The sequence below is a fragment of the Hemiscyllium ocellatum genome, chromosome 8 (assembly GCF_020745735.1).
Source record: "Hemiscyllium ocellatum isolate sHemOce1 chromosome 8, sHemOce1.pat.X.cur, whole genome shotgun sequence".
Classification (NCBI taxonomy): Eukaryota; Metazoa; Chordata; class Chondrichthyes; order Orectolobiformes; family Hemiscylliidae; genus Hemiscyllium; species Hemiscyllium ocellatum.
Genome location: NC_083408.1, coordinates 86,590,000 through 86,604,821, shown reverse-complemented (window position 1 = coordinate 86,604,821; position 14,822 = coordinate 86,590,000). Strand labels below are relative to the sequence as shown.

At 42.3% G+C, this 14,822-nt stretch overlaps 1 protein-coding gene across 1 annotated transcript in view; it reads right to left on the bottom strand.

Moving 5' to 3' along the window:
• Positions 1 to 14,822, bottom strand: part of lrrc9 (leucine rich repeat containing 9) — a 220,808-nt gene that overhangs the window by 26,659 nt on the left and 179,327 nt on the right. Inside the window, exons 27-28 of the mRNA XM_060828987.1 lie at positions 11,450 to 11,583; positions 6,775 to 6,992 (exon numbers count right to left, since the gene is read on the bottom strand). Coding sequence (XP_060684970.1) covers positions 6,775 to 6,992; positions 11,450 to 11,583 — 352 coding nt within the window. The remainder of the gene's footprint in view (positions 1 to 6,774; positions 6,993 to 11,449; positions 11,584 to 14,822) is intronic.

Sequence of the window (14,822 nt, the reverse complement as noted above, 5' to 3'; positions counted from 1 at the left end):
ATTACAGCCTTATTATTCTTACATATACCTGAAATCTCTCTACATATTTGTTCCTCAATTTCCTTCTGATTATTTGAGGGTCTATAGTACAAACCCATCAAAAATCATCATTCATTTCTTATTTCTAATTTCAACCCACATTTTTGCACTGGATGACCTTTTAGAATACCTTTTCGGGTTACAGCAATGTTTTCCTTAATCAAAATCGCCATACCCCTTCCTCATTTGCCTCCTTTTCTAATCTTCCTACAGCATCAGCTGCCAGCCCTGTCCATTCCTCAGCTGAGTTTCTGTAATACAATCCCATGTTCCCAAACATACCCTGAATTCACCAGTCTTAACTGTAAGACTACTTGCATTGAAATAAATGCAGTTTAATTCTTCAGTAACTTTATTCTGTGACGTGCTCTTGTCTGTCTTTTCTAATTAATTTGTTCTTTTCAGATTCTGAACCATCTTCATCTATCTTTCTATTTACTCTGCTATGTGGGATCCCTCCACTCCCCCTCTCTGATAGTTTACAGTCTACCTTCATAGAACTAGCAAATTTCCCACTTTCCAGTTCAGATGAAATCCATCCTTTTTAAACAGGCGTTTTCTGTCCCAGAAGAGATCCCAATGATCCAAGAAGCTAAATCTATATTATACCACCTTTTCAGCCATTGATTTATCCCCTTCATCCTTTTACTCCTTCCATCATCCAAGCTTGGAACTAGGAGTAAACCAGAGATTACCACTTTTGAGCTTCCATTTTTAAATTTTCCATCCAACTTCTTATATTCACTCTGTAAAGCCTTAATCTTTTCCCCAACTATTTTATTTCTACCAATGTGTACAATAACTTCCAGCATTTCACTCTCCCCTTGAACAATATGCTTCAAATGTTTTGAGACGTCCTTAATCCTGGCACCAGGAAAGCAACATACTATCCTAGATTCATGCTCACTCTCACAGAATCTCTTGTCTATGCCCCTGCCAGGACAGCCCCCATGACAATTATTCTTTTAAATTTGTTAAACCCAGCCTTATGTAAGATTCACTTTTAGTGCCCAAGATCTGACTGCCTCTTCTTTCTTCTTCTGAGAGACTATCCCTTTCAAAACTATCCAAAACTGAGTATTTGTTTGAGAGAGGAATAGCCACAGAAGCCTTCTGAAGTACCTTCTTACCTTTTGATTTGATTTGATTTAATTTATTGTATTCCTGATGAAGGGCTTTTGCTCGAAACATCGATTTTACTGCTCCTCGGATGCTGCCTGAACAACTGTACTTTTCCAGCACACTCTAATCTAGACTCTGGTTTCCAGCATTTGCAGTCATTGTTTTTACCTAGTTTGATTTATTGTAGTCACATGTACTTAAGCACAGTGAAAAGCTTTGTTGTGCGAGCAACACAGGCAGATCATAGCAAACAAGGACATATAAATTATGGGCTGCTTAGACAGAGTGAGGCATACAAGGTTACAGCTACACAGGAGATGCGGACAGCAATATAACATTATTTGAAGTGAGAGAGGTCCATTCAACAGTCTAATAACAGGGAAGAAACTGATCTTGAACCAGTTGGTGCATGTGTTCAAGCTTCTGTATCTTCTGCCTGATGAAAAAGGTTGGCAGAGAACATTACTGGGGTAGGAGGGGTCTTTGATGATGTTGGCAATGAGAAGAGTAAATTGGGTCCATTGATGGGTCATTGGCTTGTGATGGTCGGGACTATGCACACAACTTTTTGTAGTTTCTTTCAGACCTGGACAAAGCAGTTGCTGTACCAGGCCATTATGCACCTGGAATTCTTTCTACGGTACATCTGTAAAAGTTGGTGAGGGTCCTTATGGACATGCCAAATTTCCTAAATCACCTGAGAAAGAAGAGGCGTTGTTGTGCTTTCTTGACCACTGCATCTATGTGCAAGGTCCAGGTCAGATTGCTGGCTATCGTCATTCCAAGGAACTTGACACTCCCAACCCTCTCCACCTCAGCTCCACTGATGTAGATAAGGGCAAGTCTCATCCTTCCTTCCAGAAGTCAATAATCAGTATAGTTTTGCCTACATTGAGAGTGAGGTTGTTATCATTGCACCATGACACCAAGCACTGTACCTCCAACCTGTATTCTGACTCATCATTGTTTGGTATCTGTTCTCCTATGGCAGTGTCGTCAGCAAACTTGTAAATGGCATTCATTCGGAATTTGGCTAGTCGTGAGTGTACAAGGAGTACAGTAGGGGGCTGAGAATGCATCCTTTTGTCCTTTCCTGACAGTTACCCGTCTATCTGACCGATCCTGACTGCATAATCACTTCTCTAAATATACTAGCTATCTAACTCTGTCTCTTGTATGCCCTCAATGACATCAAGTCTAAAAAGAGAATGCATAAACTCCACACAGACAGTCATCCAAGGTGGGAATTGAACCTGGGTCCTTACTGAAACACTGAATCACCATGCCTTCCATTATGGCTAACTAAGGAAGTTAAGGATGATATCAAATTGAAGTGGTAGATGTACACTGCTGAAAAGGGTAGTGGAAGCTCAGAAGATTGGGAGAATTTTAAAAACCAGCAAAAGATGATTTAAAAATGTAATATAAAAAGGAAGGAATTAGGTGAGTACAACAGAATGCTAGTGATAAACATGAAACCATACATGTAAACACTGCCAAAAACAGCCTTTGTTAAAGTGCCTTATAAAAGCTTACTTCACAAGATAGAGCTCATGGTATTGGGAATTACATGCTAGCATGGATAAAAGATTGGCTAACTACCCAGGAAGCAGAGAACCAGGATAACTGAGTCATTTTCAGGTCAGCAACTGTAAGTAGAAAAGTACCACAGGGTTCAAAGCTGGACCTCGATTTTTGTAACCTCTACTCATGACTTGGATAAAACAGATTTGTAGCTAAATATGTTGTTAATTGAAATATAGGTAGGGAATCAAGTTGTGAGGATACAAAGAGTCTGCAAAGAGATAGGTTAAGTGAGTGGGCAAACAAAATCTTGCAAATTGAGTATAATATGGATTGATGTGAGGTTGAGGTCGTGAGCATAGTGCTGGAAAAGCACAGCAGGTCAGGCAGCAACCGAGGAGCAGGAGAATTGACGTTTTGGGCACAAGCCCTTCATCAGAATGTTATTTAAATGAAGAGCGATTGCAGAATGCTTGAGTACAGACCTGGATGTCCTTGAATATGAATCATGAAATGCCAGTACATATACACAGAAACTAATTATGACGGCAAGTGAAATGTTAGGCTTTTTCATAATGGGGATAGAGTGTACAGCTGAAAATGTGTTGCTGGTCAAAGCACAGCAGGCCAGGCAGCATCTCAGGAATAGGGAATTCGACGTTTCGAGCATAAGCCCTTCATCAGGAATGAGAGAGAGTAGCCAAGCTGGCTAAGATAAAAGGTAGGGAGGAGGGACTTGGGGGAGGGGCGATGGAGGTGGGATAGGTGGAAGGAGGTCAAGGTGAGGGTGATAGGCTGGAGTGGGGTGGGGGCGGAGAGGTCAGGAAGGAGATTGCAGGTTAGGAGGGCGGTGCTGAGTTGAGGGAACCGACTGAGACAAGGTGGGGGGAGGGGAAATGAGGAAACTGGAGAAATCTGAATTCATACCTTGTGGTTGGAGGGTTCCCAGGCGGAAGATGAGGCGCTCCTCCTCCAGCCGTCGTGTTGTTATGTTCTGCCGGTGGAGGAGTCCAAGGACCTGCATGTCCTCGGTGGAGTGGGAGGGAGAGTTAAAGTGTTGAGCCACGGGGTGGTTGGGTTGGTTGGTCCGGGCGGCCCAGAGGTGTTCTCTGAAGCGTTCCGCAAGTAAGCGGCCCGTCTCCCCAATATAGAGGAGGCCACATCGGGTGCAGCGGATGCAATAGATGATGTGTGTGGAGGTACAGGTGAACTTGTGGCGGATATGGAAGGATCCCTTGGGGCCTTGGAGGGAAGTGAGTGTGGAGGTGTGGGCGCAAGTTTTACATTTCCTGCGGTTGCAGGGGAAAGTGCTGGGGGTGGAGGTTGGGTTGGTGGGGGGTGTGGATCTGATGAGGGAGTCACGAAGGGAGTGGTCCTTGCGGAACGCTGATAGGGGAGGGGAGGGAAATATATTCTTGGTGGTGGGGTCCGTTTGGAGGTGGCGGATGATACGTTGTATGCGGAGGTTGGTGGGGTGGTAGGTGAGAACCAGTGGGGTTCTGTCTTGGTGGCGGTTGGAGGAGCGGGGCTCAAGGGTGGAGGAGCGGGAAGTGGAGGAGATGCGGTGGAGGGCATCGTCGATCACGTCTGGGGGAAATCTGCGGTCCTTGAAGAAGGAGGCCATCTGGGCTGTGCGGTGTTGGAACTGGTCCTCCTGGGAGCAGATGCGGCGGAGATGAAGGAATTGGGAATATGGGATGGAGTTTTTGCAGGGGGCAGGGTGGGAGGAGGTGTAGTCCAGGTAGCTGTGGGAGTCAGTCGGTTTATAGTAGATGTCTGTGTTGAGTCGGTCGCCCGAGATAGAGATGGAAAGGTCTAGGAAGGGGAGGGAGGAGTCTGAGACAGTCCAGGTGAATTTAAGGTCGGGATGGAAGGTGTTAGTAAAGTTGATGAACTGTTCAACTTCCTTGTGGGAGCACGAGGCAGCGCCGATACAGTCATCGATGTAGCGGAGGAAAAGGTGGGGGGTGGTGCCAGTGTAGTTGCGGAAGATGGACTATTCCACATATCCTACGAAAAGGCAGGCATAGCTGGGGCCCATGCGGGTGCCCATGGCAACTCCTTTAGTTTGGAGGAAGTGGGAGGATTGAAAAGAGAAGTTATTCAGGGTGAGGACCAGTTTAGTCAGTCGAAGGAGGGTGTCAGTGGAAGGGTACTGGTTGGTGTGGCGGGAAAGGAAGAAGCGGAGGGCTTTGAGTCCTTCATGATGGGGGATGGAGGTGTACAGGGACTGGATGTCCATAGTGAAAATAAGGCGTTGGGGACCAAGTAGGAAAGTCTTGATGGAGCCATAAAAGGCAATGATGAAATAGCACATGGAATACTGAGTACAGCTTGATTCTCCTAACTTTAAAAGGGATCTCAACTTGCATTGAAAGCAATTCAGACAAGAGTCACTAAATTGATTCCTGGGATTAATGGTTGTGTTGAGGAAAAGTTGAGTAGGGTAGACCAAACACATTGGAGAAGAATCAGAGGTGATCTTATTAAAATGTACAAGATTTTGTGTATGTGATAGAAGCTGGGGGAAGATTTCCTTTCATGAGGGAATATCAAACGAGGTGACACAAATTGAAATGGTTCACGAATTTAGAACAGAGATGAGGAAGAATTTCTTCTGTTAGACGGTCATTAGTATTTGGAATTCATTTTCAGAGAGCAATGGAGGCTATGTCACTGAAAATATTCAAATGTAAGATATTAGGAATGTTGCAGTGAATCACCTGATTCACCAAAGCTTGCCTACCATCCACAAGGCACAAGTTAAGAGCATGATGGAATACTTTCATTTGCCTGGATGCATTCACCTCCAAAAACATTTAAGACGTTCAACACTAAATTCAAGCATACTGTTTGACACCTCATATTACCTCAAACATTCACTGTTACCATCACCAATACAAAGGAACAACAGTGTGTACCATTTACAAGGTCCAGAAATTCACCAATGCTTCTTTTAAAGCATACTCCACACTGCTCTGCCACCTAGATGGACAAAGGCAAAAGATATATGGCAATACCATGACCTGCAGGTTCCACACATCAGCCTGACATGGAACTACAGGGTATGTCATAGTTCCTTATCGCTGGATCAAAATCCTGGAACACTAATCTCAGAATTGTATGTAACTACAGCACATGGATTACAGTAGTTCTTGAAGATGACTTATCATCAGGTTTTTGATTGACAAGGGAGTTAAGGGAGATGAAGGATAGGTAAGAAATTGGATCTAAAGATCTGACCAGATTAGCCATGATCTTTTTGAATGGTGGAGTGGGCTTAGTGATGTTAGTGAAAGAGGAATGGGGTGTGGATTTGAGGAAAGGGGATGAATGCCATTACCTTGCCCCTATTTCTGATCTTATGATCCATGTAATAAATTAAAGAGGTTTCACAATATGCTAACATACCAAAGCAATACACATTACAAATGCATTGCAAAATAATCAGGACAATTATTTCTGACCTTTTTCTCAAAGTAAATATAACAGTTTCTATCTTGAAAAAGAAATTTATTTTGTTTCTGGTGTAATATAAACAAACTAATCTTCCATAATTTTGCCAAAAGCAAAGTGTAGATGCTGAAAATACTCAGGAGGTCTGATGTAATTTGTGGAGACAGAAACAAAACTAACTTTGCAGATTTTGACTTTACAGAAGGTCAATAGAATGGTTTATTGATAGAGTAAGAAAATTGGATCTAAATGCCACTGTAAGTGATTTAGGCACTTTATCTAAATGCTTCAGTTCTGTACTAATAAGGGCAGATTGCATTGTTAGAGCTGCTATCTTTCAGTCATGACATTAAACCAAGGCGGAATGATCTGCCCTCCCAACTAATGTAAAATACCCCATCACCCAAACTGAAAAGGAACACGGAAGCTCTTATTGGCAGCTGGACACAATAACAGATAAGATTGCTACAATAGGTCACCTGATCATTGTTATTGTGAGACCTTGATGTGTGAACATTTATTGCTGCATTTTCATACATATCAACTAAGACCTTTCCAAAAAATATTTAATGTAAAGTGTTTTATTTGTCCTGAGTCACAACTGCACTATTTTCTTACAAATCATTTCTTTACCTGGATTTTGTTTACACCGAGGAAAAGTCGCTGTAGTTTTACCAGTGGATATAGATTGTTAAGATCACGCATCCTATTCTCCTCTAGGTGGAGCTCAATGAGAGAGGTTTGGCCCAGAAAGGAGTTCTCATGGATCATTCGGACTCGGTTTCTTTCCAATGATAATTCAACAAGGTTCTGAAGGCAATCAAGCCCCTCAACCTGACTAATAAAATTGCCTATAATGTAAAGAATTACAATGACTCAAATAGTATGTATACTGCACATATGAAAATGAGTGCATCCACTTCACTAAAATTTAATTTAATCAGAATCAAGGAGATAGGATGAACCAAATTCAGTCCGATTCAGAGCCAAATTTTTCCGATTGATAAATTTTGATCAGGAAACTTCAGATCATTTATATCTTCCGCTGGCAAGATCATGTAACAAGTATAGAATGTTTACAGTTTTTCAAAAATATGTCCGGGGTGACTCTCCAGTCCGAGGTACAGACAGACAGTTCTGTGGTCAGCAGTGAAAAATCAGAATGGTGTGTTGCTTTCCTGGTGCCAGGATCAAGGATGACTCAGAGTGCAGAATGTTCTCAAGGGGGAGGGGGCCAACCGGAGGCCATTGTACACATTGGAACCAACAACATAGGAAGGGAAAAGATTGAATTTCTGAAGGGAGATTACAGAGGGTTAGGCAAGAATTTAAAAAGGAGGTCCTCAAGAGTAGTAATATCTGGATTACTCCCAGTGCTACAAGCTAATGAGAGCAGGTATATGAGGACAGAACAGATGAATGCATGGCTGAGGAGCTGGTGTAAGGGAGAAGGATTCACAGTTTTAGATCATTGGAAGCTCTTTTGGGTAGAAGTGACTTGTACAAGAAGGACAAATTGCATCTAAGTTGGAAGGGGACTAATATACTGGAAAGGAGATTTGCTAGAGCTACTCAGAAGGATTTAAACTAGTAAGGTGTGACCCAGGGAGGTAGTGAGGAAAGAGATCAATCTGAGACTGGTACAGTTGAGAGCTGAAAATGTGTTGCTGGAAAAGCGCAGCAGGTCAAGCAGCATCCAAGGAACAGGAGATTCGGCGTTTTGGGCATGAGCCCTTCTTCAGGAATCTGGTACAGTTGTGAACAAAGGCAAATCAAATAGTCAGGGCAGGCAGGGACAAAGCAGAGAACAAGGTAGGACTGATGATAAATTAAACTGCATTTATTTCAATGCAAGAGGCCTAACAGGGAAGGCAGATGAACTCAGGGATGGTTTGGAACTTGGGATATCACAGCAATTACAAAAACATGGTTGAGGAATGGACAGGACTAGCAGCTTAATGTTCCAGGATACACATGCTACAGGAAAGACAGAAAGGGAGGCAAAAGAGGAGGGGGAGTGGAATTTTGATAAGGAATAGCATTACAGCTGTACGGGGGGTGGGGGGTGGGGGAAGGAAATTCCTAGAAATACATCCAGGAAAGTTATTTGGGTAAAACTGAGAAAGAAGAAAGAGATGATCACTTTATTGGGATTGTATTATAGACCCACTAATAGTCAGAGGGAAATTGAGAAACAAACTTGTAAGGAGATCTTAGTTATCTATAAGAATAACAGGGTGGTTATGGTAGGGGATTTTAAAAACATGCACTGGGACTGCCATAGTGTTAAGAGTTTAGATGGAGAAGAATTTGTTAAGAAGACTTGTTACAAGAAGTTTTTCTGATTCAGTATGTACCTATTAGAGAAGGTGCAAACCTTGACCTACTCCTGGGAAATAAGGCAGGGCAGGGGACTGAGGTGTCAGTTGGGTGCCAATTCCATTAATTTTAAAATAGTGATGGAAAAGGATAGACCAGATCTAAAAGTTGAAGTTCTAAATTGGAGAAAGGCCAAATGTGACGGTATTAAGCAAGAACTTTTGAAAGCTGATTGGGGGCAGATGTTCACAGGTAAATGGATGCTTGGAAAATGGGAAGCCTTCAGAAATGAGATAACGAGAGTCCAGAGAAAGTATATTACTGTTAGGGTGAAAGGAAAGGTTGGAGGTGTATGGAATGCTGGATGACTAAAGAAATTGAGGGTTTGATTAAGAAAAAGAAGGAAGCATAAGTCAGGTATAGACAAGATAGATCGAATGAATCCTTAGAAGAGTATAAAGATAGTAGGAGTATACTTGAGAGAGAAATCGGGGAACAAAAAAGGGACATGAGATAGCTTTGGCAAATAGAGTTAAGGAGAATCCAAAGGGTTTTCACAAATACATTAAGGACAAAAGGGTAACTAGGGAGAGAATAGGGCATCTCAAAGATCAGCAAGGCAGCCTATGTGTGGAGTTGCAGGAGATGGTGGAGATACTAAACGAGTATTTTGCATCAGTACTTACTGTGGAAAAGGACATGGAAGATATAGAATGTAGAGAAATAGATGGTGACATCTTGAAAAATGTCCATATTACAGAAGAGGAAGTGCTGGATGTCTTGAAACATAAAAATTGATAAATACCCAGGACCTGATCAGGTGTACCCTAGAACTCTGTGGGAAGCAAATGAAGTGATTGCTGAACCTCTTACTGAGATATCTGTATCAAAGATAGTCACAGGTGAGGTACCGGATGACTGGAAGTTGGCTAACGTGGTGCTACTGTTTAAGAAAGGTGGTAAGGACAAGCCAGGGAACTATAGACCAGTGAGCCTGACGTCAGTGGTGGGCACATTGTTGGAGGGAGTCCTGAGGTACAGGATGTACATGTGTTTGGAAAGGCAAGGACTGATTAGGGATAGTCAACATGGCTTTGTGCATGAAAAATCATGTCTCACAAACTTGATTGAGTTTTTTGTAAGAAGTAACAAAGAGGATTGATGAGGGCAGAGTGGTAGATGTGATCTATATGGACTTCAGTAAGGCATTCTACAAGGTTCCCCATGGGAGACTGGTTAGCAAGGTTAAATCTCATGGAATACAGGGAGAACTAGCCATTTGGATACAGAACTGGCTCAAAGGTAGAAGACAGGGGGTGGTGATGGAGAGTTGTTTTTCAGACTGGAGGCCTGTGACTAATGCAGTGCCACAAAGATCGGTGCTGGGCCCACTACTTTTCATAATTTATATAAATGATTTGGATGCGAGCATAAGAGGTATAGTTAGTATATTTGCAGATGATACAAAATTGGCGGTGTAGTGGAAAGTGAAGAAGGCTACTTCAGATTACAACAGGATCTTGATCAGATGGGCCAATGGGCTAAGAAATGGCAGATGGAGTTTTATTTCGATAAATGTGAGGTACTGCATTTTGGGAAAGCAAATCTTAAGCAGGATGTATACACTTAATTTTAAGGATCTAGGCAGTATTGCTGAACAAAGAGACCCTTGGAGTGCAGGTTCATAGCTCCTTGAAAGTGGAGTTGCAGGTAGACAGGATAGTGAAGAAGATGTTTGTATGCTTTTCTTTATTGGTCAGAGTATTGAGTACAGGAGTTGGGAGGTCATGTTGTGGCTGTACAGGACATTGGTTAGGCCACTGTTGGAATATTGCGTGCAATTCTAGTCTCCTTCCTAGCAGAAGGATGTTGTGAAAATTGAAAGGGTTCAGAAAAGACTTACAAGCATGTTGCCAGGGTTGGAGAATTGAGCTATAGGGAAAAGTTGAATAGGCTAGGGCTGTTTTCATGGAGTGTCGGAAGCTGAAGGGTGACCTTATAAAGGTTTATAAAAGCATGAGGGGCATGGATAGGATAAATAGACAAAGTCTTTTCCCTGGGGTGGGGAAGTCTACAGCTAGAGGGCATAGGTTTACGGTGAGAGGGAAAAGATATAAAAGAGACCTAAGCGGCAAATTTTTCACACAGAGAATGGTACTTGTATGGAATGAGTTGCCAGAGGAAGTAGTGGAGGCTGGAACAATTGCAACATTTAAAAGGCACCTGGATGGGTATTTGAATAGGAAAGGTTTGGAGGGATATGCTTTGGGTGCTGGCAAGTGGGACTAAATTGGGTTGGATTATTTGGTCAGGATGGACAAGTTGGACCGATGTGTCTGTTTCCATGCTGTATATCTCTTTGACTCTAACAGATAATCATAATGTATTATGTGGTCATTAGCTGTGAACAAGTCTTAGTTAATATTGCAGATTCCTGGAGGTTACTTGATTGTCTTTGGAAATTGAACTGGAATTTTCCAAGTTTGCATTATTGATTGTGTGAAATGGAGACAGAAATAAGAGGAAGGTTGTGAAAATGGCTGGGCTTCAAAGATGATGCCTGCTTCTGGGATCACAGGGGATAGGGCAGTGATGAGTATTTCAGGCTGCAATGAGTGGAAAATACATGTAGGGCACGATGGGACATTATATATCATAAATGAGGTACATTTATAAAGATAGCACGAGAAATCTCACGGGGCCTCATGGAGAAAAACGCTTCATGAAACTTGCCAAAATTGATAATTAGTCAATTTCTACTAAATTCAGCCCATAGTCATAAGTAGGAGTGAATTGCTTAGGCTTTAGACTGTGAAGACTTGAGGACCACATCTTGGCTGTGAACAACATATTAAATATCTTAGGAAACCATGTAATGTCAAGGCAAAGATTTCATTTTAATTGCAGCGTTATGCCTCATCTAAAAAGTATAGAAATCGATTTATTTTCACTCTCATTTGTTGTTAAGTGTGCATAAGTTACGACTTACCTTCTAAACACAATACTCTCAAATTTACAAGTCTGTTTAACTGTAGTTGAATGAGGCTAGAGATGCCATTATAGCCTAAGTGAAGTACTTCCAAGCTTTCCATAACAGGAGGAAGATTTTCATAATTTACATCTCTGTCAGAAGGGAAATACAATTGTGAATCATGCAAGAAAACAATTCTTTTAATGTAAACTGTTATTTAAAAAGTATAAAATTCATAATTGTATATTTATATGGAACACAATTTGGGAGAATAAAAATTAGAATACTTGTTAAATGGCAAGAGACTGGGATATGTTTAACTTCAAAGGGACATGGATGTCTTAAGTTTATGAGTCACTGAAACTTATGTACAGCGAGCAATTAAGAAGGCAAATTGATCTATAGTATGGAGGATTTGAGTCACGTTGTACAAATGTCTAACTGCAATTGCATGGAGCTTTGCTGAGACCACGAGGAAAGATTGCATAGACTGCACCTACATTGTCTGGAAATTGATGAGAAATGTTCGTTTAGCACCTCTCCGATCTCCACAGAGTCTACATTCAACTTCCCACTTCTGTCTTTGATTGGCCCTATTCCTACCCTAATCATCCTTTTATTCCTCACACACCTATAGAAAGCTTTAGGGTTCTCCTTTATTCTATTTGCTAAAGACTGCTCGCATCCTCTCTTTGCTCTTCTTAACTCTCACTTTAAATCCTTCCTAGCTGATCTGTAACTCTCCATTGCCTCATCTGAACCATCCTGCCTCATCAACAAATAAGCCTCCTTCTTCTTCATAACAAGAGATGTAATTTCTGTTGTAAACCACGGTTCCCCTACCTGATCATTTCCTCCCTGCCTGACAGGGACATACCAAAAAGGACGTGCAATATCTGTTCCTTAAACCAGCTCTACATTTCCATTGTCTGCATCCCCTGCATTTTGCTACCCCATTCTATGCATCCTAACTCTTGCCTAATTGCATTATAATTTCCCTTGCCCCATCGATAACTCTTGACCTGTGGCATGTACCTATCCCTTTCCATCGCTGAACTAAACGTAACTGAATTACGGTAATTCTCTCCAAAGTGCTCACCTAACAACTAAATCAAACACCTGGCCTGGTTCATTACCAAGCACCAGATCCAGTGTGGCCTCCCCTCTTGTCGGCCCTTCGACATACTGTGTCAGGAAACCCTCCTGTACACATTGGACAAAAACTGATCCATCCGACATACTGGAGTTACAGCATTTCCAGTCAAGGTTGGGGAAGTTAATGTCTCCCATAACGACCATCCTGTTCCTTTCACTCCCACCCAGAATAATTTTGCCAATCCTCTCTTCCATCTCCCTGGAACTCTGCAGAGGCCGATAAAAAACTCCAAGCAGTGAGACCTCTTCTCTCCTGTTTCTAACCTCAGCCCACACTACCTCAGCAGACGAGTCCTCATCAAAAGTTCTCTCAGCCACCGTTATACTATCCTTGACTAACAAGGCCACGTCTCCCCCTCTTTTACCACCTCACCTGTTCTTAATGAAAGATCTAAACCCTGGAATCTGCAACATCCAATCCTCACCCTGCTCTATCCATGTGTCTGAAATGGCCACAACATCAAAGTCCCAGGTACCTATCCATGCTACAAGCTCACCTACCTTATTTTGGATACTTCTGGCGTTGAAGTAAACACACTTCAAACCAGCACATTCCTGTGACCTTGAAATCCTGTCCCTGTCCCTCCTACTCTCATCATCCTGTGCACTGCAACTACACTCCCAGTTCCCATCCCCTGTTGAACTAGTTTAAACTCACCCAAATAGCACCAGCAAATTTCCTACCCAGGATATTAGTATCCCTCTGGTTTAAGTGAAGACTGTCTTGTTTGTACAAGTCCCACCTTCCCCAGAGTGAGCTCCAATTATCCAAGAACCTGAAACCTTCCCTCCTGCACCATCCTTGCAGCCATGTGTTCAGCTGATATCTCTCCCTATTCCTTGCCTCGCTATCACGTGGCACATTCTATTCTAGATTTAACTAATTAACTGAAGTTAAGTTCCCCAGCTGCTGTAGTGAGGTTTTAAATGCTGTGTCCAAATCATCATACTATTATTCAATAAGGGAATGAAGGATAAACCAGAAATATCAGGCCAGTCAGTACAACCACACTGGTGGGGAAACTATCAGAAGGAATCCTAAGGAACAGAATTAATGCATACTTGGAGAGGTAGAGATTAAGCAAGTCAGGTTCTGCATGAATCAGTATTGAGGCCTTTGCTGTTTGTGGTATATATAAACAACTTAGATTTGAATGTAGGAGAGTTGATCAGCAAGTTTGCAGATGACCCCAAATTTGGAGGTGTAGTGGACAGCGAAGAAAGTTACCTCAGATTACAACAGAATCTTGATCAGATGAGCCGACGGACTAAGGAGTGGCAGATGGAGTTTAATTTAGATAAATGTGAGGTGCTGCGCTTTGGAAAGGCAAATTAGAGCAGGACTGATACACTTAATGATAAGGTCATGGGGAGTGTTGCTGAACAAGAGACCTTGGAGTGTAGGTTCTTAGTTCCTTGAAAGTGGAGTTGCAGGTAGATGGGATAGTGAAGGTGGTGTTTTGTATGCTTTACTTTATTGGTCAGAGCATTGAGTATAGGAGTTCGGAAGTCATGTTGTGGCTGCACAGAACATTGGTTAGGCTTGTGGAGTATTGTGAGCAATTCTGGTTTCCCCTCTATCAGAAGGATATTGTGAAACTTGAAAGGATTCAGAAAAGATTTACAAGGATGTTGCCAGGGTTGGAGGATTTGAGCTACAGGGAGAGACTGAATAGGCTGGGCCTGTTTCCTGTGGAGCTATGAAGGCTGAGGGGTGACCTTATAGAGGTTTGTAAAATCATGAGGGGCATGGAAATAGTAAATGGACTAGGTCTTTTCCCTGGGGTGAGGGAGTCCAGAACCAGAGGGCATAGGTTTACTGTGAGAGGGGAAAGATTTAAAAGGGGCATAAGGGGCAACCTTTTCATGCAGGTGGTACGTGCATGGAATGAGCTGCCAGTGGAAGTGGTGGAGGTTGGTACAATAACAACAATTAAAAGGCACCTGGATAGGTATATGAATAGAAATCGTTTACAGGGCTATGGGCCAAGTGCTGGCAAGTGGGACTAGATTAGGTTTGGCTATCTGGTCGACATGGATGAGTTGAACTGAAGGGTCTGTTCCCATGCTGGACATCTCTAGGACTCTATGATTCTAAGTGTGAGGTGATGCAAACAAGGAAGGTAATGCATGATGAACAGTAGGACATTGGGAAGCACAAAGGATCAGAAGAACTTGGTGTGCATATCCATTAATCTCTTAAGATAGCAGCATCAGTAGATAAAGTGGTTAAGAA